We start from the raw sequence: 24,755 nt of genomic DNA, 5'->3' as shown, positions 1-24,755 counted from the left end.
GTCCCTGTGAGGTCATCACACTGTTCGCATCACACATGCTGGGCTAGGCCAGCAGGATGCTCAGTGTCATTTTCAGGAACATGGTATAAACATTTCTAGCAAGTGCAGCTTTACACAAGCCTGCCTGCCCAGCCTTGACAAGGAGGGAATCTTTTCAAGTGAATAAATGCCTCAGTCTCTCCACTCCTGTGGCCCACACATTCCTTGAGACTCAGGAGTTTATCACAGGCTAGAGGGAAACACTTTCATGGGATCCTCTTTTAAAATACTGACAGCACATCACTGATATTAATGGCAGGTGCATTAAGGTTGAGTAACTGGAGCTACTTTTTCCACTCCTCCTGTGGAATTCACAGTGCCAGAAGGTCACTGAGTCAAACGCTGGGCCTGGATTTGAAAAGGAGCTAGATAATTTTATGGCCAACAACAACCATTTGTAGCTTTGCATGTTAAGGTAAGGGTAATCAGATCTCATGCTTGAGCGAGTAAACTGATCATTGAAGGGGAGAGTGAAGAATCCCGTACCTCAACATACAGCACTGCACATTTAGCTAGGGGCATTAGGAGAGCTTTTCGCCTTCCTCTGAAGCATCAGATATTGGCCCCTGCTTGAGGCAGGATGCCAAAGTGGATGCAGCAATTATCTTCTCCAGAACATCGACTCCTATTCATTAGCCTGTGATCTTCATGCCGGGATCTGCTCCTTCCCTCCCAGACTAACATACAGCACTGCCTGCCCAACAGTAAGAACTCGCTGTGTGATCTGAGTTTTCCTTTTAAAGTAGGGCAAGGCCTATTGCTGCCATGAGGTGACAACAGTGGGCTGGCTAATGGCACTGTATACCAGAGAGGCAAGGTTTCCCTGTCAGTACACAACTGCAGCTTGTTAACTATAAAATGGGTCACCTTGAGAGCACTGAAAGAAGAACAGAACCCCATCAGTCTGGGTGGAAGGGGGGGAATGCCCATAGACCTCAGGGCTGAATCTGACCCTCTGAACATAACCTGACACCGCTTCTGTGAATGCGCCTCATTATAAAGCACCACATATCCATGAACAGGTGACACAGATCACATCACTATGTAATGGTGCCAATGCAAGACTATACACCTGGATGTCATATTTAGGAAACGTTAATACACACACATTTTGGCCAACTTACCTTTTTCTTCACAGACAATGGTTGTTCCGTAGCTAAAATAACCATCAGTTTTTGTAGAGCACCACCCTCAATTGCTTCCACTTGAACTTTGGGATTGCTGAGGGAAAAAGCAAAACGAACATCAGGAACAGACAATAGATCACAGGGAAACTAAACAGGTTAGCACACACTTTGCTGCAGGCTTGTTTCTAGGTAAGGGGTTTTGTTTTTTTTAATAGTGGGGATGAGTTACTTTCAAGATGTACTGCAAGGCGTTAATGAATATTAAGCACCTATTTCAAATTGGATTGTTTAACAACATCTGCCTCAATTCCTCCCTATATGCAGGACTGTCTATGAAGATGACACCTGCTGGTAAAATTTGGCACTGCATACCTGATCTAGGAACTGTTTTTGTCATTAGGGCAAGCACATGTTTTTGTGTACGTAAAACCTCAAGCTAAACAGAAAGACTTATTTTTAAAAGCCAGCCAGATGCTGACAGTTGCCATGTACTTTCTTTACTCCAAAGAGAACTATTAGCACAGGCAGGGTCATCTAAATGTGAGTGATTTGGGAGATCCTAGTATCACATTGCAAAACATTTTGCCTCTTTCTCCTGATCAGAATGAATACATCCCTGACAGAAGATTGAGAGGGTGCCTCTGGCATCAGCGCCATCACCACATGACCCTGGGTGTGAGCTTCTGAGGCTACCTGGAGGATGAGAGGGAGGGCCAGAGAGGGAAACAATATAGTAGCCATCTGTATGCAATCTGAACATGGAGTACAATGCACCTGGTCTGAAATCAGTGACATTTCCAAAGTCAAACTATGTATGGCAGAATCAACAATGAAAGCATCTGAGATCCCAATTTGAAAACTCAATATATGGAAAATTGCAACCACATTTTTACATAAACTACCATCTATTTTCATTTAGGTGTCATGGCTTCTGTTATTTCCTTTCATTAATAACTAATTAAAGTTGTGTTACTTAATTAGCCAACTAGCACACATCTGAGCATGGGGCAGAATAATAGATATCTTCCCTCTGCAGTTTCTGTTACTCCTTCTTGTGGCCTGCATGGCAAAAGGTTGCAGCAGAGAAGGTGCGGTTACTAGACCAGGGCAGTTCACAAATGCAGATCTGTGATTTCGGTGAGTCACCACCCTCATTTACCTGCCCTGTGCTAATGGAAGCTACACTGCCACAGGCCTGGCACCACCCAGCTGAGCCACCATGCTGATCTGACGTGTGCCTATTTGCATCGCCACCAAACCCTCCCAGTCTGACTCTCAATACCCTCGTCTTGCTGAGGCAGCCAAAGCTGGTTGTGAGGTGGTGGGGACTACTCCAACAACTGGATATCAGCAGGTTGCCCAGAAACATCACAGCTCCCTTTGTGCTGATTGGGTGATTCTGGCCGATGGATCCCTTTCATCAGAAGTTTCTCTCCTCTTTTGTGTAGGTATGTATTTATTTATCGCAGGATTGTGCTAGTCAAAAGTTAGCCCACATTGTTAAGTCCAGGACAGATACTCTAGATCTTTTCCTTCATATAACCCTTAGGAAGCAAAGGGAGGCATGTATGGTACAATACCATATTTTACATGGGGTAAAGGCCATCATACTCCTTGGTTGGCTGTAAAGTGAAGTCAGTGTTCCAAACTCCCAATCAATTTCAAACTGACTGGCCTGGTTGAGGGGGGCATCTGAAACATACCTGCTGAGGGAAATGTGGCTTTGCAAGTTAACTAACCATGCTGGCTACCAAAGGTCTGGTCTACACTACTGACCTATATCAGTATAACTTAGGGTGACCAGATGTCCCGATTTTATAGGGACAGTCCCGATATTTGGGGCTTTGTCTTATATAGGCTCCTATTACCCCCCACTCCCTGTCCCGATTTTTCACACTTGCTGTCTGGTCACCCTAGTATAACTACATCGCTCAGGGGTGTTCAAACTCTAGCCTCATCTGGAGGCATAAGAAACGTTTCAGTTCTAGTGCCATGTAACTGACAGACTGGCACCAAAAAGATCAATATAATCAGTAGTGCAACAGAAAGTGAAATATGACTGACATAACCTGAAGTGATGGCAGCACAACACATAAGGGGCATGCTAGGCATTCTGTGCTGTTCCTTCTGGGTGTACTAGGTTCTCATTAGTAAATATCTTTTTGTTACCACAGGTGTTAACCTAGCAATGATCTCTCCCATCACCATTTCTCGCCTTTCGTTCACACCAATTGCTCCATTAATCCCTTTCACTTTATATTCTATCTATCCCTTAATGGCCTTTTATTCCAGTTCTCACTTTCCACCTCTTTCTTGTTCCTCAGTTTCTATTAACATGCTGATTTATTTAAACACTTCTCTGTCACTGCCCAGCCTGTACTGTAGGACCCGTCTTTCCCCACACCTGCAGAAGGGAACTTTGTCCCCAAAGCTCATGAATTATAAATTATGACTTGGGTCTAACACACGCACAAAGTCTCATGTTATGCAGTTTTCCTTATGGATTATAAATGGCTACAACCACCGTCCACTGTACAAATGGGCTGGAGCTGTATAATTCCAGTTCTTGACCTGAACTGCCCCATAGTTTGTGGGTCTTGGGTCCAGCTAACACCTTGGCTTCAGGAGTTCTCATACTTCGTGGTGCATGCGCACACTTCAGGTAAGGCTACTGACACAAGAGGGTATCAAGGAAGGCAACACATTCCTTACGGCCTCTTCCCAGATAATGCTGCACAACAGGGTGGGGGTTTGAATAAAGTGTGCCCATCCCATATGGGGTATATGAACCATCCAGTGCAGGGCAGACTGGGTCTGGCTAGGCCAGGGAAAACGCGATGCTAGGCGCATTTTACTGCCTCTCTGAAACCCCTGGTGGGCATGCGTGCTGCAGCCTGCCAGCTGGGGGCCTGACCATACAAGCTCGCTGCTTTCCAGGCAATATTTTAGACACACACTTCAAGTGCTCTGATTTGCAGATCAAAATTTACGCACAGTAATAACAATAAAAAGGCAGGGAGGCTCCAAGGTTAGTACAGGAGGCTGGGAATTACTATTTCTGGGCTGTATTCACTATTCTGTAACCAACTCACTGTGCCATCTTGGGAAAGTCACCTGGAGCCAGCTCCTGTCAGCCTTATTATGGGCTATTCCCAGGGTTTGGTACTGCTCAGCTTGAGTGGCCAAATCCAGCCCTTAACCAGTAGGTGGCTCATTTTACCCAATGGGGTTAGTACCATTAACACAGGGGTGCTGGGAGGGTGATTTCTTTAATGTCTGTGAAGTGCTTGGCCAGCCCGGGCGGATAGGGACTTTCAGCATCTGAGATAAGTTCAGAGTATTACTGTTAATAAAAAACCCTGGACACCCAAGAGGCTGACATGCATAAAGTGGGTTGCAGAGTCCTGTTTATACCACAGCACATGAAGACATGTTATCTCTCTCTTTTATTGTGAGCAATTCTAGTCAGACTGTACCCTGAGTGCTGAGCTCTCATTGGGGAGGTAATGGGGTGGTCTCAGGCTTTTTCAATCTCCTGAAAATACTTTACAGAGGTTTAAAGTTAGTGCTGCAGCGTGCTTCTTTGGGGGTGAGCGTGGAAGTGTCTAGATGCTGAAGGGTTCCTCCTTGGTGGGGTTGGTGGTGAGAAATGAATATGCACATTTGGACCAAAATGTCTAGCTGTCTTTGTGCCTGATCCCAAGCGACGCTCAGCACTCAGTACCCCTTGGGCACTTGCTTTCTGAGGAAAGAATACAGTGCATCAGCCTTTCTTGACTTTGAAGCAGCACTTGTGCTGCAGTTAGACTAAGGTCACATGTCTCTGCTACAGTTGAACATTTAGAGTTGTTACGATTACCAGAAAGCTGGAGCAGCCAGTGCCAAGAAACATACAAGAGATAAAGACAGAGACAGGCAAAGGAGGTCATAAAAACAGAGACAAATGGGTTTGGGCAGGGAGAAACATCGAATTGAACCGCTGGCTTAATATTAGCTCATAAAAATGAAGCAAACATAAAGCTTTCCTGTGTCAATCAGGGTGTGAGGCAATCTATCAGAAAGCATTTCTGCAGGGAGATTAGAAGCAGGATCACTTTGGGTTTTGCTTTTCTTATCGTTATAATGACTCCGTGTTTCGGAAGTGGCAGATCTGATGTGCGGATTCCAGATTCTAATTACCAGGTTGACCTCAATATAGAAAAAAACAGATTGTGAAAGCCACCTACTAATGGCTTCCTTTGATTCTTTTCCTCACTCAATAGCTGAGATACTGAGAGACTCTATTAATAACAAGCCATATTTTGTGGACTGAACAGCAGAAGCACAATAAAGCAGCAGCCAGTACTATACAAGGTGTCAAGGAGAGAAAATCCAGCTGCTTTTCTTTCCAGCCTGACTCTCCACTTGCAAAGCTTTCGAGGAAATGAAGCCTCTGTTTGGAGGATTTGGGGGATGGAGGAGTTGAAGACAGCAAATTTTTCAAGACAAGGAGAGTTCCAGCCACATCCAGGGGGTTGTGGAAAATGAATGGCCAACCAGGACTGAATAATGGCTGAGATGTGGTAATGAAAACTGAAGCTACAGTGTCAAAGCAGAGAAAAGGCAAAGAATAAGTAACCCTGAGGGAATGGTACTGGAAAGTATAACAAATCCCTCCATTCCAAAGATACCACAGCACATTATAAACATCAGTTAAGCTGTTTCGTGTGAGAGAGGCCTTACACAATGTATAATTCACCTGTGGGACTCACTGCCTTAAGATATCACTGAGGCAAAAGGCTTAGTAGGATTCAAGAAAGGGATGTCAAGTATCGGGGTAGCCGTGTGTGTCTGTATCCACAAAAACAACAAGGAGTCCGGTGGCACCTTAAAGACTAACAGATTTATTTGGGCATAAGCTTTCGTGGGTAAAAAACCCACTTCTTCAGATGCATGGAGTGAAAATTACAGATGCAGTCGTGATTATACTGACACATGAAGAGAAGGGAGTTACCTCACAAGTGGAGAACCAGTGTTGACAGGGCCAATACAATCCGGGTGGATGTAGTCCACTCCCAATAATAGATGAGGAGGTGTCAATTCCAGGAGAGGAAAAGTTGCTTCTGTAATGAGCCAGCCACTCCCAGTCCCTATTCAAGCCCAAATTAATGGTGTTAAATTTGCAAATAAATTTTAGTTCTGCAGTTTCTCTTTGAAGTCTGTTTCTGAAGTTTTTTTGTTCAAGTATGACTACTTTTAAATTTGTTATAGAATGTTCAGGAAGATTGAAGTGTTCTCCTACTGGCTTTTGTATGTTACCATTCCTGATGTCTGATTTGTGTCCATTTATTCTTTTACGTAGAGACTGTCCGGTTTGGCCAATGTACATGGCAGAGGGGCATTGCTGGCACATGATGGCATATATCACATTAGTAGATGTGCAGGTGAATGAGTCCCTGATGGTGTGGCTGATGTGGTTTGATCCTCTGATGGTGTCGCTAGAGTAGATATGGGGACAGAGTAGGCAACGAGGTTTGTTACAGGGTTTGGTTCCTGGGTTTGTGTTTCTGTGGAGTGGTGTGTAGTTGCTGGTGAGTATTTGCTTCAGGTTGGGGGGCTGTCTGTAAGCGAGGACTGGCCTGCCTCCCAAGGTCTGTGAGAGTGAGGGATCGTTTTCCAGGATAGGTTGTAGATTGTTGATGATGTGCTGGAGAGGTTTTAGCTGGGGGCTGTATGTGATGGCCAGTGGTGTTCTGTTATTTTCCTTGTTGGGCCTGTCCTGTAGTAGGTGACTTCTGGGTACCTGTCTCACTCTGTCAGTCTGTTTCCTCACTTCTCTGGGCGGGTACTGTAGTCTTAGGAATGCTTGATAAAGATCTTGTAGGTGTTTGTCTCTGTCTGAGGGTTTGGAGCAAATTCGGTTGTATCTTAGGGCTTGGCTGTAGACAATGGACCGTGAATTGACACCTCCTCATCAATTACTGGGAGTGAACTACATCCGCCCTGATTGTATTGGCCCTATCAACACTGGTTCTCCACTTGTGGAGTAGGGTGACCAGATGAGAGACGTGAAACAAACATCGGGACGCGCGGGGGGGGGGGGGGGGCGGTGACGGCGGAGCAAAAAAACAAAACAAAACAAACCCCAAGAGCCGGCGGCGGAGGAAAAAAACAAACAAACAAAACAAGAGCCGCCGGAGCATAGGAAAAATTGGTGGGGCTGAGAACCCACCGGCAGCTCCACGCCCCGCCCCCCGCACCAGCTCGCCTCCGCTCTGCCTCCACCTCACCTGAGTGAGCTGCTGCGTCCTGCTTCTCCCCCCTCCCTCCAGAGCTTGCGGCGCCATGCAGCTGATTAGCGCAAGCCTGGGAGGGAGGGGGGAGGAGAAGGAATGCAGCATGCTTGGAAAAGAGGCGGGGCCAGGGCGGGGATTTGGGGAGGGATCCAATGGGGGAAGGAGGGGGCGGAGTCGGGGCGGGGGGGCGCGAGCCCTCTCCGCCTGTGCGCCAGAGGGCAAAATATCGGGACAATTCGCGTCCCGACCGAACATCAGTCGGGACGCGGGACAAACAAGTAAATATCGGCACTGTCCCGATAAAATCAGAATGTCTGGTCACCCTACTTGTGAAGTAACTCCCTTCTCTTCATGTGTCAGTATAACAATACCTGCATCTGCAATTTTCATGCCATGCATCTGAAGAAGTGGGGTTTTTACCCAAGAAAGCTTATGCCCAAATAAATCAGTTAGTCTTTAAGGTGCCACCGGACTCATAGGCGCCGACTCCGTGGGTGCTCCAGGGTTGGAGCACCCATGGAAAAAAATTCGTGGGTACTCAGCACCCACTGGCATCTCCCCATGGCCCCGCCCCCCCGCTCCAGCTCACCTGTGCCTCCGCCACGAGCGCACCGCCGCGTCCTGCTTCTCCCCCCTCCCTCCCAGCTGATTCACGGGGCAGGAAGGGAGGGGGAAGGAGGGGGAACGCGATTCGCTGGGGGAAGAGGCATGGCCGGGGCGGGGATTTGGGGAAGGGATCCAATAGGGGCAGGGAGGGGGCGGGGCAGGGACTTTGGGGATGGGATTGGAATGGGGGTGGGGCAGGGGCGGGGAAAGGGTGGAGTTGGGGCGGGGCCAGGTGTGGGGGGGGGGTGGGCACCTTCCGGCGCCGGAGAAAGTTGGCGCCTATGACCGGACTCCTTGTTTTTTTTAAGAAAGGGATGGGACATTGATGTGGATAATAAGAATATCCACAGTTAAATCAAATAGAATAAAAATATAAGGAATATAAAGCCACATGTTTCAGGGCATAGGCCAAGCACTACCTTATAGCAAAGGAGGAACCTTCCCCTATGGCAGTGGTTCTCAAACTTTTGTACTGGTGATCCCTTTCATACAGCAAGCTTCTGAGTGCAATCCCCCTTTGTAAATTAAAAACACTTATTAAATATTTAATACTATTATAAATGCTGGAGGTGAATCAGGGTTTAGGGTGGAGGCTGACAGCTTGCGACTCCCCCCCCCCGTGGAATAACTTCACGACCCTCTGAGGGGTCACAACCCCCAGTTTGAGAACTCCTGCCCTATGTGAAGGCTATCCTTCAATTGTCCATTGTGGCGTGCTTTGCACCTTCCTCTGCAGCATATGGTACTGGCCACTCAGAGACATGACATTGGACTTGCTGGACCCCTGGTCTAACCCAGTTTAGCAATTGCCATAGTCCCAGGGCTTTGCCAACCACCCCAATGCCAGTTCACACAGTGGTCCACAAACTTTTCCATTGGTCCAGCTGGTGCACAATTTACAAGCCATAATGTTTCTGTTCCTGCATTTATAGATGCACAAGTGCAGACTTCCATATCTCTGGTCTGTAAATGTGAAGCACTGCCTGTAAGGTCTCATAGACTTTAAGGTCAGAAGGGACCATTATGATCATCTAGTCTGACCTCCTGCACAACGCAGGCCACAGAATCTCACCCACCCACTCCTGTAACAAACCCCTAACCTATGCCTGAGTTATTGAAGTCCTCAAATCGTGGTTTAAAGACCTCAAGGTGCAGAGAATCCTCCAGCAAGTGACCCGTGCCCCATGTGGCAGAGGAAGGCGAAAAACCTCCAGGGCCTCTGCCAATCTGCCCTGGAGGAAAATTCCTTCCCAACCCCAAATATGGCGATCAGTTAAACCCTGAGCATGTGGGCAAGACTCACCAGCCAGCACTCAGGTCATGTGAGTTTGTAAAGTCCCTACGCTACAGCTCAAGCCTCACTGAATCTGGCCTTTGCACTACATACAGGTAATCGTTGGCCTAAAGATGAACAGTCCAGTGTTTGATTGAGAGAAAAGTTCAAGGACCAGAACTAGAACATCAGGGTTTGGATGGCTCTGCCAACCACAGAAAAAAAAGTTTTAGATACCCTTTGATTTGTGTATCAATAGGGCTTGCAGCAGGGCCTATTTCCTGGGGGTCAGGACAAACACTTGATGCATACATCAACAGATGCATTCAGTTCTTTTATGCAAGCCCTCTCTGTCACCGTTTCAAGAGGCACGCTGAAGTCTTCCTGAAAAGTAAAGTTCTCGCAGGGCCCAACAGCACATTGGCTGCTGCAGTTGGTTGGAGAGAGGTGTGTCTCAGAATCTCAGAGAGACAACTTTTCAGCAGTCACATATTTTCTATGTCCAGCTTCTCCACATGTGTTTCAGACACCTCTGTGAATTTAACACAGCAGAGATGCCTGAGTTGCTTACCTCTCCTTCACTCTTTAACCTTGGCATCTAAATTTATGAGAACAAGTTCTGCAAAGCTGCCCTACCAAAACTGAGCCGCCACTCTCTCGCATCAATATCGAACAGTGATCAGTTTGAAAGGACGTGTGAGCTGAACTCCATGTAGCTGCTTGACAAATTTTCTCCATCTCAACATGCTGGGAAATGCTCTACGGTGTTGCCCCTCGCATTCAGCAGAATGAACCCTGATGTCTTCTGGGAATGGCACAAGCCTTCTGCAGGTGACAGCTCACTCAGAGACAGGGTAGGCTCTTTGATCTAGCTTGGGATTTGAACTTTTTCACCTATGCTACAAAGTGTAGTGGAGCTTAGGAACGGCAGCTGGGCCACCGAGGGAGTAGCTTAGAGTTCTCTCATCCAGTTTGTGAAGCAAAAAAAAAACTCATCCTTGGCTGAATGGGGTCCAAGAAAGAACACTGAAATCCCAACTTTGTGGGAAACAGGTCAGTTCTCCTTATGGAGCACCCAGAAGCGAGTCTGTAGCTCATTTATCCTAAACAGAGAGGTGATGGACAGAGGAAAAGTCACTTTGAATGACAAATGTGCAAAGCACCGTCCTTGGAAAGCTCAGAAGGATGATCGATGACATTTTTAGACTCTGGATCAAGATCCAGGATAGTTATCTGGTCAGAGGACATTTGTGCATTAGAGAGGTCTGGCAATAAAGAGATAAGAAAAGAGACCTATTCTGGAATAACCATCTGAATGCTGAGAAGACTATCAACCAAGGACTCATTTGGGCCAGAGCGGTAAGTAGACTTTGACACAGCCATCCTTCATGGACCAAAGTCTAGCAACTGACACTCTGCTGCACAAACTGCTCAGAAAAAGAAAATTCAGATAAGTACTAGCTGTGTGGTGAAATCCAGTACCTGGAGCAAGCCGAAAATAGACTGTGAATAAGCCAGGGGACTGCAGAGATTGCTAATTATATTTTTTAAAGCTTGAGAAACGCCAGGGGCTGACTTATTTGGTACCCAGTGAAATCCAGTCAGTGCTGTGACCTGGGATGGAGTTCTTTAAATGGTGTGTGTGGGTGTTCGTTCATTTAACCATCCTCATTTGTTTTCTGTTTTGTGCCTGAAAGGAAACTATTTGCTGTTGATCCTGTAAATAAAGTTGACTCACATCTCAAACTGTTCTGGGGTCTTAGGGCTTGTCTCCATTTGAAATCTGTTGTGGGTTAACTTGAGTTACTTTGCATTAAAATGCCTTCTGTCCACAAACAAAATATTTGTAGTGAATTTTCTGGCAATTTAATTTGTGTTTTTCAACCCCCTGTGGATCCAGGCTTATGGAGATGGGGGATGAGTTTACCTGGAGCAAAGTAGGTATGGCCACATCCTCCTCCTGAAACAACTGTTGTGCATATACCAAGCCGTCCTACTAGTATCCTGCACTGCTTTGCTGGCTACCTGGGTTGTCCTCCCTGTCTACCTGCATACCCTCTATGGCTCCAGGATCATCCTGACCGGATGTCACCTTTCCATTTAAATAGTTCCTGCAACCAGGTGCTGTCTTTGGGATTCCATCTCATGTGGAGTTTGCATAATCCTGATTATTGATCAGCCATGCCTTGTGCTTTGCCATGGTCCCATACTGAGATTGTGGACTTTATTGCTCTCTGAGGAGAGGAGCATGATCAGGCCCATCGGAATAGCAGTCCCTTAGCCACCTGTGGTTCTGTGCTATCACCACAAATGCAGGATAGGGCACAACTGGGACACCCTCCAGTGCCACAGTAAGGCAAAGGAGATTTGGCTGGAGTACAAGACTGCTGAGTACAATAGGATCTCTGGGAGAGCAAGCACAGTCTGCTGGTACCATGAGAAGCTGGACCGTCTATTTGTCGGAGATCATACCACTCAACTCCAGCATTTTGTGGGTTCTGACTGAACCTCAAAACCAGGATCTTGTCAACCCAGTAAACCCCGAGGCAGACAGTCTCAGAGTCCAGGACCACCACACAACACAGCCAGAGGATCAACCTGAACCAGAGGTGGAGGCCCAAACTCAGCTGAGATGAGGTGGCTGAGTGATTAAGGTGATGGACTGCTAATCCATTGTGCTCTGCATGCATGGGTTTGAATCCCATCCTCATTGGGCACATTTAGTCTTCTCCCTGGTGGGAGGGATAGCTCAGTGGTTTGAGCATTGGCTTGCTAAACCCAGGGTTGAGAGTTCAATCCTTGAGGGGGCCACTTAGGGATCTGGGGCAAAAATCTGTCTGGGGATTGGTCCTGCTTTGAGCAGGGGGTTGGACTAGATGACCTCCTGAGGTCCCTTCCAACCTTGATATTCTATGATTCTATGAACTGTAAAGGACCAATTCCAATATGTCTGGAATGATACATTAAAATAGGACTGTATGGGGGATGGAATGGTAGGGAGACACCATGTGTGTTAACCAGGAGATTCTCTGAAGGAATAGCACTTACTGTAGCAGTGCACTCAGAAAAGAAAAAGCAAAAAAGTAGTATTTCTGACTCAATTTTATTAATGCCAACATGAGCTATTATGAGGTAAATTGCTCAAATCATGCTATGCTTACATTTCAAAAAAGGAAGAGATTTAAAGGCACTTTAAGGACAGCATCTTTGTCACAACATACACAACAACATCTAAAAGGGCACTGTAATAGAAGCACTGTATTACAAACTACACAAATTGCACTGAAACTCTACATAAAAGGTGATAATCATATTTGATGTGGGCATGTTAATTCCTTACATTAGTACACATACACCAGAAGACACATTCAGTAATCCTGATAAATGCTTTATACAAAAGCATATACATTCTTCATAAGTGGCCCTTAGACTCAAAGCATGAGCACAATGCATTCCTCACACTGTGCAAAAGTAGCTGTATCACTTCACAGAGGCCTCCAATCTAATCTGTCTGTTCAAAACAATCACCAAGTCTGCCCACTTCCTGCTCCCATCCATGTGCAAGGCTCTGTCTTGTGCTCTCATCTCCCTTGCTCCCACAAAGGTTGTGCAAACCACAGCAAGCAACTATCACTAGAATACAATTTTTCTCATCAGCCTCATCATCAGGATCCTCCATCCTTTCAGTCTTCCAAATGAACATGCCACAGTCATTCTGCAACTACTCCGGGTATAGTTAAACAGGATCATCCTATCCAAAAGGGTTCATAAACCAGGCAAGCAGTTAGCTGGGTTTCCCAGAATGGGTAGTGGAATGGAAACAATATCAATGTCCACAGAGAACATGGGAGCAGAATTTCCATTTGCCATTGCAGAAAACAGTCCATACTTTCTCACGATCTTAGCATTAAGGACCTTTCTAGACCACTCCCACATAAATATTTGTGAATCTTCCATGGTGATCAACCAGGCCTTGCAGTGGAGAAATACCCTTTTCTAATGATAAGCTCGGAGACCTGGAGGGGACAAAACTGGCATATGGGTTGCATTAATGGCTCCAATACAATTCAGGAACCCCAACCAAGCAAACACATTAAATAACCACCTGTGCACTGACTAGTCTTATGACCAAGGGGAGAGCACTTTCTTGATGTCACAGAGGTGTGCACTGATAACAGGCCTAACAGTTGCTCTACCAACATTAAACTGTTCAGGAATTGACTGGAAGCAATTGGGAATAGTGAGCTGCCAGATAGTGATGGCCATGTGCTTCTCCATGCTGAGGGGAGCTCTCAGGTGGGTGTTCCACCGCTGCAGCTCCAGGATGAACTCTGCACAGAGTTCTAGGAGAGCGGCATTTGACATCCTGAAATTCTGCCACCGCTGCTGGTCATCCCAGGTCTGCAACACTCCCACCTGTTAGTGTTAGTTGGCCAAGCCCCAAAGTGGCACTCCACCAAGTGTAGTAGAAGCGATTGCTTGATTTCAGCCTCCTTCTCATGTGGCCTTATTGCCTTGGTCCTGAAGTCACTGCGTAACTTTAAATATGCTAGCAGCAGGCTGTTCATATTCATCACTGTGAGGAATGCAGCAATTGCAAATGTTTCCTCCATGCTGCCTGAGAGTGCTTTGAAAGTGCCACCAGCTGGCTCACAAAAAAAAAAAAAAAAAAAAAAAAAAAAAAAAAAAGAAAAGAGATGGATGATGGGATGAAACAAGAAGAAATATGGGAATTACTAAATTTGACCCCAAACCCCAGAATTCTGGCAGGTATCACACAATGCACAGTACAAAAAAATACCAGAACATGTACAGCACTGCAGCAGAAAAATGCATCATGGGATGTCTGACCAGAATGCTGAATGCTTACTTCAAAACATTGCTGTGCTGTGTGGCTGCAATGATATGAGGCAGAAGTACTTTAAGTTTGGATAATACTATGGTGAGAAGGGCATACTCACATAACACTTGTCAAGTGTAGCATGTCATTAGTTGCCTGCTCTAAACCAGAGGGTCAGTCCTGGGACGGAATCAAATCCCTCGGGTTTTCCTGACTAAAGAGGGTATAAAAGGACAATATTTCATGGTCAAAAGATATCACAGAATCTTGCTCACAGAACATGGCAATGATAGGCTCATCAGTACACAACGCTTGTCCATTTTCCGTTCTCCACCCTCAGAAGCTTCTCATTGGTAGATCTGGTATAAGTGACCTCGCAGAACTGTAAGGAACAATGCCATGCAACTCAAGATTCTGGACGATCCAGGGTTTAGATGAAGAATCTTTAAGACACATCCCATTGGATTTGAAGGTAACAGTGTGGTCCCTGCCAGCCAAAGAGCCAGGTACTAGTGGTATCTGCCCATGCAAAACTTCATCCCCTGCATCTCCTCTCTTATCAGATATTTACAAACCGGATCTAGATATTTAGGATTAGCATGTTTGGACTTATTAGTTAGTCCAGAGACAGTTACAAAGTGAAGAATATTTTGGAAGGTTTTCTTCTAATAAAATGGTGGGAAGTAATAAAAAAAATCCATAGAGTATATTAACCATGATGTGAAAAATATAACTGCTGACTCACCAATGGTGTAGTCGGAAACTTTCATAGTGACTGAGGGAGTGCAGGGACCTGTGCTAGTGCCACTGTTCCTGCTAATATAGCAGCAACATGAAATATACAAGACAAGATACTGGTCAGTGTAAATACTGCCTAGAGAACCACGTCGTGCTGCTGAAGAATGCTTCTAACAGCTGTAGCAGAGACACAGACTAAGTCCTCTACTGCTGTGATAAGATGGGCTAGGAACTACACGAAGAGGAAAAAAAAGAGACTCTCCTCCCTTTCCTGTTTCCAACGGGAGAATTAAGCCCTTGCCTCTTCAGTTTCTGCTCAGTGCTTTCCCAGAAGCAGCAGTGAAATTTACTACACAGCTACATAATTTTGGATTCTGTTCTGTCTTGCGCATCATCAACAACGCTTGTCAACTAAATTCTAAATGGAGATTCTTTATTACTGGTGATGATAAACAAGGCAAAAAGAACCTAGCTGTATTTTCAGATCCGAGGAAGAGTTTGCAACCCTGGTAGTTAGAACATTACACTTCTGACTTGTAAACTTGAGCAAATTTCCTGTGAAAGTCATCGAGAGAGCACGAGAGCCCAATAAATATGGAACCCCATGGAGTAATTTGTAGAGGCACTTTTCTGATTGTAACAGCACTGAATGAAATCTCTTATGCTGGAGACCTGTTACTGTCATTCAACCAAAATATAAGTCTGGGATATTGAAGTTCTTTTGTCACATCTATCTAAAATAAATAATGAAAACTCAGCAGTAAAGGATCTACTTGAAAAATTGGTATGTCTTTTGATGCTTTGTTGGTCACCGAGAGAATTAGATCTAATTAAAATCTCTGAACCATGGCTAAAGAAAAACTCTAGAGGTTAGGAAGTTTTACTAGATTGAAGGTGTACAATTCAGCTTTCAGTGTTTCAACATTTCTATTTTTTAAGTGAAAATGCCTCTGCTAGAGATATTTCAGTGCTCTCGATGACCGAAAGTCCATCTGAGAATTCTGAAAACTCAGAGCATCTCTGTACAGATAAATTGCATGATCCTGCTTAAGGGGATGAGTCGGCTGGACAACAACATAAATATGATTAGACAGATCTTGATTTACAATGATATGAAATTCAACAGGCACTAATCTATTAATATACGGAGGGATGCCAGCATCAGAAATCTCTTGCTGACATGAAAGATTAGTGATAGTTTAAGGATTAGAGTACAGGCCCACATATTTTGCCCAAATAAAGACTACATGGGCACCTTACCAGGATCTAAGGCCCATGGTTTAATTTGCATCAAATGGAACAGATCTAATCAGACTCCTGTTTGGTTGAGGTGTAGCACACAGAAACTATGGATCCCAACATGCAATGCTCCATCTTGATTCAAATGGCCTTGACAGAGCACTGCATGTGGAGACTTGTAATTTCAGTGGGTTGCACTACTGCAATAAAGGTGAAGGCAGCTGCATTGAAGAACTCAGCCACATTTGACTCTGGGACCACACTTTGCAACCCATGGTCTATTCTCTTCTCATCATCAGATTATCTGAGTGCCTTCCAATTGTGCATTAAGTGGTGTGACTAAAATGTGTCATGCGTAGTTCATTCTCTCTCTCATGCGATCCCCAGGGGAACATCTGTGTGCGCAGTAGAGTATTTTGGTAGATTTTTTTAAATGTACACACTACTATGGGTTTATACTAGAGAAGGGAGGCTGAAGAAGTGTGATGAAGTTCTGATGATGAGATTTGCAATGGTGTTTAGTTCTTGTGGGAGTTTGTTCCACAGCCTCAAACCAGCCCCTAAGAAAGCTCTGTCTACTGCACAGACAAGCTTTATCCTCATGGTAGAAAGTTCCACTGTGCAAGAGGAGCAGAGTTCTTGACCACAGTCTTCTTCCTGGAGCTTTAGGCTCTTTTAGACACTCTGGGCAGAGGGCACGGGGTCTTGAAGATCAGGAGTGAGACCTTAAACATGACTCAATAGTCTACGGGAATCTAGGTCTTTTACCAATATTTTCAAGTCCAGCACTGGGGTGACTCTCCCTACATCCAAGAACAACTGAATATAGCTCCATCCTGTGGAGCTGCTAGTGGTCCTCTGAAAGACAGAGAAAGGTGGCTCTGCAAAAGCAAGATGGGGGTACTCCATGCTCCAGGAGCTGAGTGCACAGTCTCCTCAACGTTCCCGTCTCTTGCACTGAGCTCATATCAGACTCCATAGCAACTGCAGTGTGTGCCACCAGACTGATGCACTGCCAAGCTTCCAGATGCATTTTTTAAATGGACAATTTTGACCATAAGAAAAAAATATATATATTTTATCACTACAGTCCCTTTCTAACCTTCTGGATTTGTAACTTTGCCTGGGACAATCTTAACATGTCATTTTACAAGCTCTGCACATTTTTAATTTTGGGACTGCAAGAGAGTGGCTGTGCCCTTCAGCAAAAGGAAGAAATAGAAAACCCGCATCTGAACCTAACTATTGCAGCTCACAGAGCTGGCGGAAGGGAATATTCCATTTTCTGCCAGTTTAGATTTCACTATGTTATAACTATAACTTCCCACAAGAGGTTAGAGATTATTACAAATCAAGGAATGAATGGCATGTTTGTCAGAACACTGCAAACATCAACAGCACAAGGAAAGAGGAGGAGAAGTAATAAAAACAAGTGGTGAAGCACTTCGATCAGTGATATGATAACTTTGTAATTTGTAGCACGCAGTAAAAGTGAAATAAAATAAGTTCCTACTGTGCCCCAAGTAACCTGCCTTGCTGAATCCTTCCTTTATGTGGGCTGCAAGGGCAAGGCATATTACACCAACTTTCTATTCAACTTATTTGAAAAACAGATCTAATAGGGACAGGACACATGCAGAATAGGAGCCACACATTTTGGGAGCTGATGCATTTCCAATCCCAGACTGTGAGAATCAATTTCTTTGGCTTTTTTCCTCCCCCCTTTCTATTAAAATAATGTAATGCTGATGAAAGATACTAGACTAACAGCAAGCTCTCTAGTTATTGTGACAAAGTTCCTCCTCTATCTTGGTGGGTCCTGCGCTTATTGGTGGATTTTCTTGCCTCAGAGATTCACCATGTGGGTTGGGGAACAGCCCAGAAACCTTCCCCTCTGGAAGAACCCACAGTCCAGGTCAATTGGGAGGTTTGGGGGGAACCCGGGCCCGCCCTCTACTCCGGGTTCCAGCCCAGGGTCCTGTGGACTGCAGCTGTCTATAGTGCCTCCTGTAACAGCTGCATGACAGCTACAACTCCCTGGGCTACTTCCCCATGTCCTCCTCCAAACACCTTCCTTAGTCTCACTACAGGACCTTCCTCCTGGTGTCTGATAACGCTTGTGCTCCTCAGTCCTCCAGCAGCACACCCTCTCACTCTCAGCTCCTTGCGCCTCTTGCTCCCAGCTCCTCACACTCCCACCACAAACTGAAGTGAGCTCCTTTTTAAAGCCCAGGTGCCCTGATTAGTCTGCCTTAATTGATTCTAGCAGCTTCTTCTTAATTGACTCCAGGTGTCCTAATTAGCCTGCCTGCCTTAACTGGTTCTAGCAGGTTCCTGATTACTCTAGTGCAGCCCCTGCTCTGGTCACTCAGGGAACAGAAAACTACTCATCCAGTGACCAGTATATTTGCCCTCTACCAGACTCCTGTACCCCACTGGTCTGGGTCTGTCACATTATCCACACAACAGTTATTGCACAGGCTCAACCTATACTGCCCATCAGTGGGCAATTATATAGAGGCTAACCTCTATGGTGGGGAAGATAATTTGGTTTCTACAGATCACAACTGAGATTGCCAATAAGACAGTCATGATGATGGTGGTTTTCTGGCAGGGACATCTGTCTATTATGCACTTGCAGACCCACCAGCTCATTTCACATATGCCACCAAGCAGCCTTTGTGTGAACTTCTGGTTCACTCCTGGCCTGGGTCAAATTCAAATTAGTGACTCAGCCACATTTGCTTTTCCTTTGCTATTGTCACTGGCAAAATTGTTTCATGGAAATCAGTGGCACTGATTATGGAAAGAGATGACTCATGATTATTATTACTAAGAGAAGGAGTGGTACTAGTTGTAAATCTAAGGTCATGTGTATCCTTGTTTTTTGAAAGGGAAAAATGGATTTTGACAGCATCGTTAACTTTTATGTCTTTATTCCGAGAATGATCCAAAGTTTAAAATTCAAAATTTAGGGTACTTTTAGATAAAGAAACATCAGAAGCACACACAGTCAATGGGAAGGGGAAGTATGGAAAAGAATAACACAGAGATCCCTGAGGCAAGAGTTGATCACAAATTAGATATGAGCTTGCAAAGCAATATGGTAGTAAAAAAAATCAAATTAAACTGAAAAAAGCTACAGTGGTATGATGGGATTTGGGGATGCATACTCAGAGGTATGGCGAAGAGCAGAGAGGCACTTGCCCTTGTCTATATATACAGCTCTGCTGAGAGTGTGCCCAGAATGTTGTGTTCAGTTCTGGGCACCTCAGTACCAGAAAGACAGAGACAAACTGGAGAGTACTGAGACAAAAGCAAAGGAAAGGATTAAACAGTTGGAGGGACAGCCCTAGGAGGAAAGATTGAAGGCAATAGGTATGTGCATATTAGCTAAGGGGGCTGGAGATCATGCGAACTCTAGACATGTCTGGGAAGGGAGAGGAAATGTTTAGGGTGGTAGGAGGTGGTTTTATTAGGAGCAATGGGACAGAATTAAAAAAGAGAAGTTTAGACTATGTATCAAGAAAACACCCTGACACTGAGCTCTACTGGAGCAAATTCTGCCCTCAGACCTAGTGGTCCGAATAGGAGTTATCTGTGAGTGCCCGGGGCTGATTTTGGCCCTCAGACTGTGGAATAATCTTTCAAAGAAAATGGCAGAAGCTCCATCATTTGAGACTTGTGAAACCGCTGGACAGTAGGGCAGACTGCAGAGAGCCATGCTGTGCTGCACTGGCGCCCACAGAGTGGAGGAGGTCAGGCTGTCTCAGACTGGGGCCTGAAACTCTTCTCTGTCTTGTTTTATTTACAATGGAAAATAAAACAGTGCCAGCAGCTGCCTGGGATGCTGTGTGAGATTCCCTGGGTGCTTGGCTCAGCACCAAGTACCCCCTCTCTCCTACACACAGCAGGGCTGCAGGGTTCCCAGCAGTGACCCCTTATGGCTTCTAGGGACTGCCTCTCTTCCTGTGCTCTCGATATCCCCTAAAGGGGTCCAGCAAGGGCAGAGCCCCCCGGGGAAGAAGAAGAAGTGATGTGGGCCTCGCTGGCAGGGAGATGAAAATTGGAGAAACAGAATGGTGAACGTCCATCCCCTCAACTTGTTCTTCTCTTCTGTCCCCCCAGCCGTATCCCTTTTGAACCCCTATGCCCCATTCTCTTCCCCTGGAACTCCTACCCTCCATTTGACCCCCTCAACCAGTTACCCCATTCTGATCCCCTGGCAAAATTCACAATCACTCTCCTGTTTCAGTTTGGATCACTCTTTCCCTCTCTGGATAAGCTCTGGGCACAGAAACAAGCTGCTCCCTCTCATTCAAATTCATTAGGTAAAGGACTATTATCACTGTATGTACGTTAGTATCCTCATATTTCATTAATAGTTGATCTATATGAATCTTCTGTCTAGTATATGGGAAGGTGGGGCCTAAGCTCATTTGCTTTGATGAAAGCAGGAGCTGCTGGTAAAAAGGCTGATAACCACTAGACTAGATAGGACTTAATAGGTCTCTTCTATCTTCAGGAGAGATAAAATATGTGAAATCAAAAATGTGATCAAATTCTGTGAATCCATGAAACATACTAAAAAATTTAGTACAGTCTATTTAGCTTTTGCTATAATCTATGTATAAGGAATGGTTATGACTGAGGCACATCTTAAAACAGCAAGAAAAATGTGATGTTTGTGGGAAGATCTATGACTGAAAATGACAACATACAGATGCTCTGCTCTCAGAAATAGGAAGTGGTTTATGCTTTAAGTTTGTCTGGCTGTGCAATATACGAGTCCCTAAAACATATTTACAATTTATTGAGAGTTTAAGTGGTGTACAGAATCACATATTTGCATAATAGGAATTTGAAAAGATCCTTGCAAAAGGACATTTTTAGAATACTCAAGAGGTTGAAAGAAACACACCAATGGAGCTACCTATGAAACTGACAAGAATTTTTGAACACAGGCTTCCATATTTGGTGAATTTCTGATAGGCCATATAAATGTACTAATGCTAAAATTATTCTCACAAATAATAAAGATATAATGATAAAACAGATCATTAAAATGTGACCATTTGAAAGGGGTTCAGTAATTCCATTCTTAAACAGCTGTAAACCTATGTGCTTTGAAAAGGGCTGGAAACAAGAAGCTGGATGATTGAGTGCTTGTTAATACTTGTGTGGCTGAATTTTAGACTGCAGATTTAAGAAAAGCGTTAAAATAGTTCAACTGAGAAGTGACATATGCACAGAGTATGCTTTTCTGTGGCACACAAACGAAGCACAGATACAGCATGAAATATTACTAACATGAATGATTGCTTAGCAGTGCCGTTAGCCCTAGCATAAAAACTAAGCTCCATATTTAGACTGACACTACAAATCTCAAACATGGAACCCAAGTAAAGGTTGTGTCCATCAAATTGAAGAGTGTGCAAATAAACACGCAGAGGTCAATTCCATATACAACCATAACAACTTTCCTTCTTGCCTTTTGAATGTGAAAAGTTTCCATTCTTCCAAGTAATCAGGAAATACCCACAATCAATTCACTGTCAGTGACTTTCAAGGTGAACTGCACAGGAAATTTGAAAATTATATCTACCTCAGCAGTATGTTCTCAGTGTCCCACTGAAGAGACTAAGCAGGATAAGTCAACACAACTAAAAATTGACCATTCCTCCTTGCATTTATGTCTTGCAAAAATTATCCCCCATCAGATTCCATCTCTGTGCGATCTCAGAATGTATCATCCTGTGATGTGACAATGACCACAGAAGCCTAGTTAAAACAAGGAGTTAGCAAATCCCCTTTAAAAATATTCTACGAGGCTTTAAATTACTTTAAGATAAGGTATCAAAAAGAAAAACAAGTAGCTCATACACACAATAAAAAAAGCACTTGGTAAATATAATAGAGCTATTGCTTAAAATAAATAAATAAAAACAAACATGGCCAACTCCTGCTAATCAGATCTGAAATGGAGAGGCGTGAGGGGCACACACCAAGGTCCCACCACAAGGTCAGCATTGCAGCATTAGCCTACAAAAGACTATTCTCTGAGCACCTTGCAGAAACCAAGTTATCATAGACAAAGGCCTTGTGAGCTACAACTAAGAAGATTAAAAACCACCCAATAAAATGGAGCCCTCCGTAGCTGTGCTGATCAAAATACAATAAGGAAGTAAGTAGAAAAACCTGACAAAAGGAAAACTAGGTTTCGATGGGCAACAAAATACAACAATATCATATGAAAGATGTGAAGCATAAAAGAGATGTTAGATGTTCAAAAGGACAGAATGTAGGAGAGACATAAAAAACCCTAGAAGAAAGATAAAATCTCCACATCAATGCAATACTTCCTTCCTGCTTTCTATCAAGCCATGCAGCTGATAGAACTAGCAGGGGAGCAGCAGTGCTCCTATGAGAGAAGAAGCACGTCTCAATGTGACATAATGGATTACATAGATGTAAGTCTGGTTTAAAATGAGCAATTAAGTTATTGAGTATTTGCTGCTAGGAGAAAAGAATTGGGGAGAATAAGTTTGAGCAGAGGAAATGACTGTGCTTTTGATGGGCTAATGTTATATAGAAGGCAATTTAACCATGGAAACACAGTTCACACCATACATGGACAAATGGCATGAGGATAGACTGGCAAAAAGTAGAGGAACCTTGGATTGATATCAGTTGTACATCTATGTCAGAGAAACCAACAAGGGACAAGTCAGCTTGTTACAACAAGTCCTGCAACGTGTCCAACTCAAATCAAGATAGTCCTTGGGGCAGCCCTACACAGCATATATACAGTAACTCCTCACTTAACGTCCTCCTGCTTAACGTTGTTTCGAAGTTACGTCGCTGCTCCATTAGGGAACATACTCGTTTAAAGTTGTGCAATGCTCCCTTATAACGTCGTTTGGCTGACTTTACAAGGGAGCATTGCACAAGTTCCTCTTCTCTACCTCCTCCCCCTCCCTTCCTCCTTCCCTCCCAGCGCTTCCCCCGCCGCCAAACAACTGTTTGGTGGTGCTTAGGACTTTCTGGGAGGGAGGAAGGGAGGGAGGGAGCGGGGAAGCTGCTGCCCCGCCCCCCAGCAGGCAGGGCCACCCGGAATATAAGTGCTTTAGGGGCTGCAGGGCCCTGGGCTAAGGAGACCCCGGGGCCCTGGCCTGCAGCTCTAGAGCCCCTTTTGGAATGCGGCCCTACGAGCACGGACCGGAGGACTCAGGAGGAGCAGAGGCAGCCGCGCAACCAGCGGCCGGAGAGAAGCGGCGCTTTCCCCTTCAAAGCCGGCCAGAGAGAAGCGGCGCTTTGACGGGGAAAGTGCCGCTTCTCTCCGGCCACTGGCTGCCCCTGCTCCTCCTGAGTCCTCCAGCCCGTGCTCACAGGGCCACATTCCGAAAGGGGCTTTAGATCTGCAGGCCAGGGCCCCCTTAGCCCAGGGCCCTGCAGCCCCTAAAGCCCCTGCGTTCCGGGTGGCCCTGCCTGTCAGGCGGGGGGAGGGCACTCCCAGAATCGCAGCTATGGGGGAGGTGCCGCACTGCGCAGTGCCACCTGCACACCCCCTGCACCAAACAGGAGCTGCCCCAGGTAAGTGTTCTGCACCTCCTGCCTGCCCCAGCCCTGAGCCTCCTCCCGTACCCCACCCTGAGTGCCCTCCCGCACCCTAACTCCTTCCCAGACCCTGCACCCCCAGCCCTGAGCCCCAGGGGTAAGCTGGGGCACCTTCCCACCACAGTACAGTATATAATGCCTTTTGTCTGCCCCCCAAAAATTTCCTTGGAACCTAACCCCCCACATTTACATTAAATCTTATGGGAAAATTGGATTTGTTTAACATCGTTTCACTTAAAGTTGCATTTTTCAGGAACATAACTACATCGTTAAGTGAGGAGTTACTGTATATATCCCCAGTGTTCTGGGCCGCTCAAAACCACAAAAATATCCCAACATTGACATCTGTTGGGACAAATCCTACCCCCAGATATATATATCCCCACTTCCCCCTGACTTGACTGGGAATTACCTGTGCGTGACCAAGGGCATCATTTGGCCCTTTGACAGTGGAACAGTCTTCTAAAGCAGTGATTGTCAGCCAGGGATATGCATACCCCTGGGGGTATACAGAGGTCTTCCAGAGGGTACATCAACTCATGTAGATATTTGCCTAGTTTTACAACAGGCTACAGAAAAAGCACTTGTTAAGTCAGTACAAACTAAAATTTCATATGACTTGTCTATACTGCTCTATATATTATATGTTGACATGTAAGTACAATATTCATCTTCCAATTGATTTATTTTATAACTATATGGTAAAAATGATTAAGTCAGCAATTTTTCAGTAATAGTGAGCTGTGACACTTTTGTATTTTTATGTCTGATTTTGTAAGCAAGTAGTTTTTAAGTAAGGTGAAACTTGAGGGTTACGCAAGACAAAGACTCCTGAAAGGGGAATGGTTACCTGGAAAGGTTGAGAGCCACTGTTCTAAAGCAAGTAGGAGAATCTCCATCACTTGAGACATTTATAAGTAAACTGGTAAAAGCACTAGAAAGTACAGGGAGAGGGGAAACTGTAGGGTAGAATGCTGCATTGTCCGGGGGGGGGGGGGGGG

At 45.1% G+C, this 24,755-nt stretch overlaps 1 protein-coding gene and 1 non-coding gene across 3 annotated transcripts in view; one reads left to right on the top strand and one right to left on the bottom strand.

The window, feature by feature from the left end:
- SIL1 (SIL1 nucleotide exchange factor) overlaps positions 1-24,755 on the bottom strand; it is a 184,959-nt gene that overhangs the window by 9,780 nt on the left and 150,424 nt on the right. For both annotated transcript variants that reach the window (XM_024206160.2, XM_026660879.1), the window contains exon 7: positions 1,164-1,260. In XM_024206160.2, coding sequence (XP_024061928.2) covers positions 1,164-1,260 — 97 coding nt within the window. The remainder of the gene's footprint in view (positions 1-1,163; positions 1,261-24,755) is intronic.
- TRNAS-GCU lies at positions 11,952-12,033 on the top strand. The gene has a single exon. It is a non-coding gene; the product is annotated as a tRNA-Ser (tRNA).

Source organism: Terrapene carolina, unplaced genomic scaffold (genome assembly GCF_002925995.2).
Source record: "Terrapene carolina triunguis isolate 2854851 unplaced genomic scaffold, T_m_triunguis-2.0 Scaffold838, whole genome shotgun sequence".
NCBI classification, from domain to species: domain Eukaryota; kingdom Metazoa; phylum Chordata; order Testudines; family Emydidae; genus Terrapene; species Terrapene triunguis.
The sequence above is the reverse complement of the archived record's forward strand: the minus strand, read 5'-3'. Positions and strand labels throughout refer to the sequence as shown.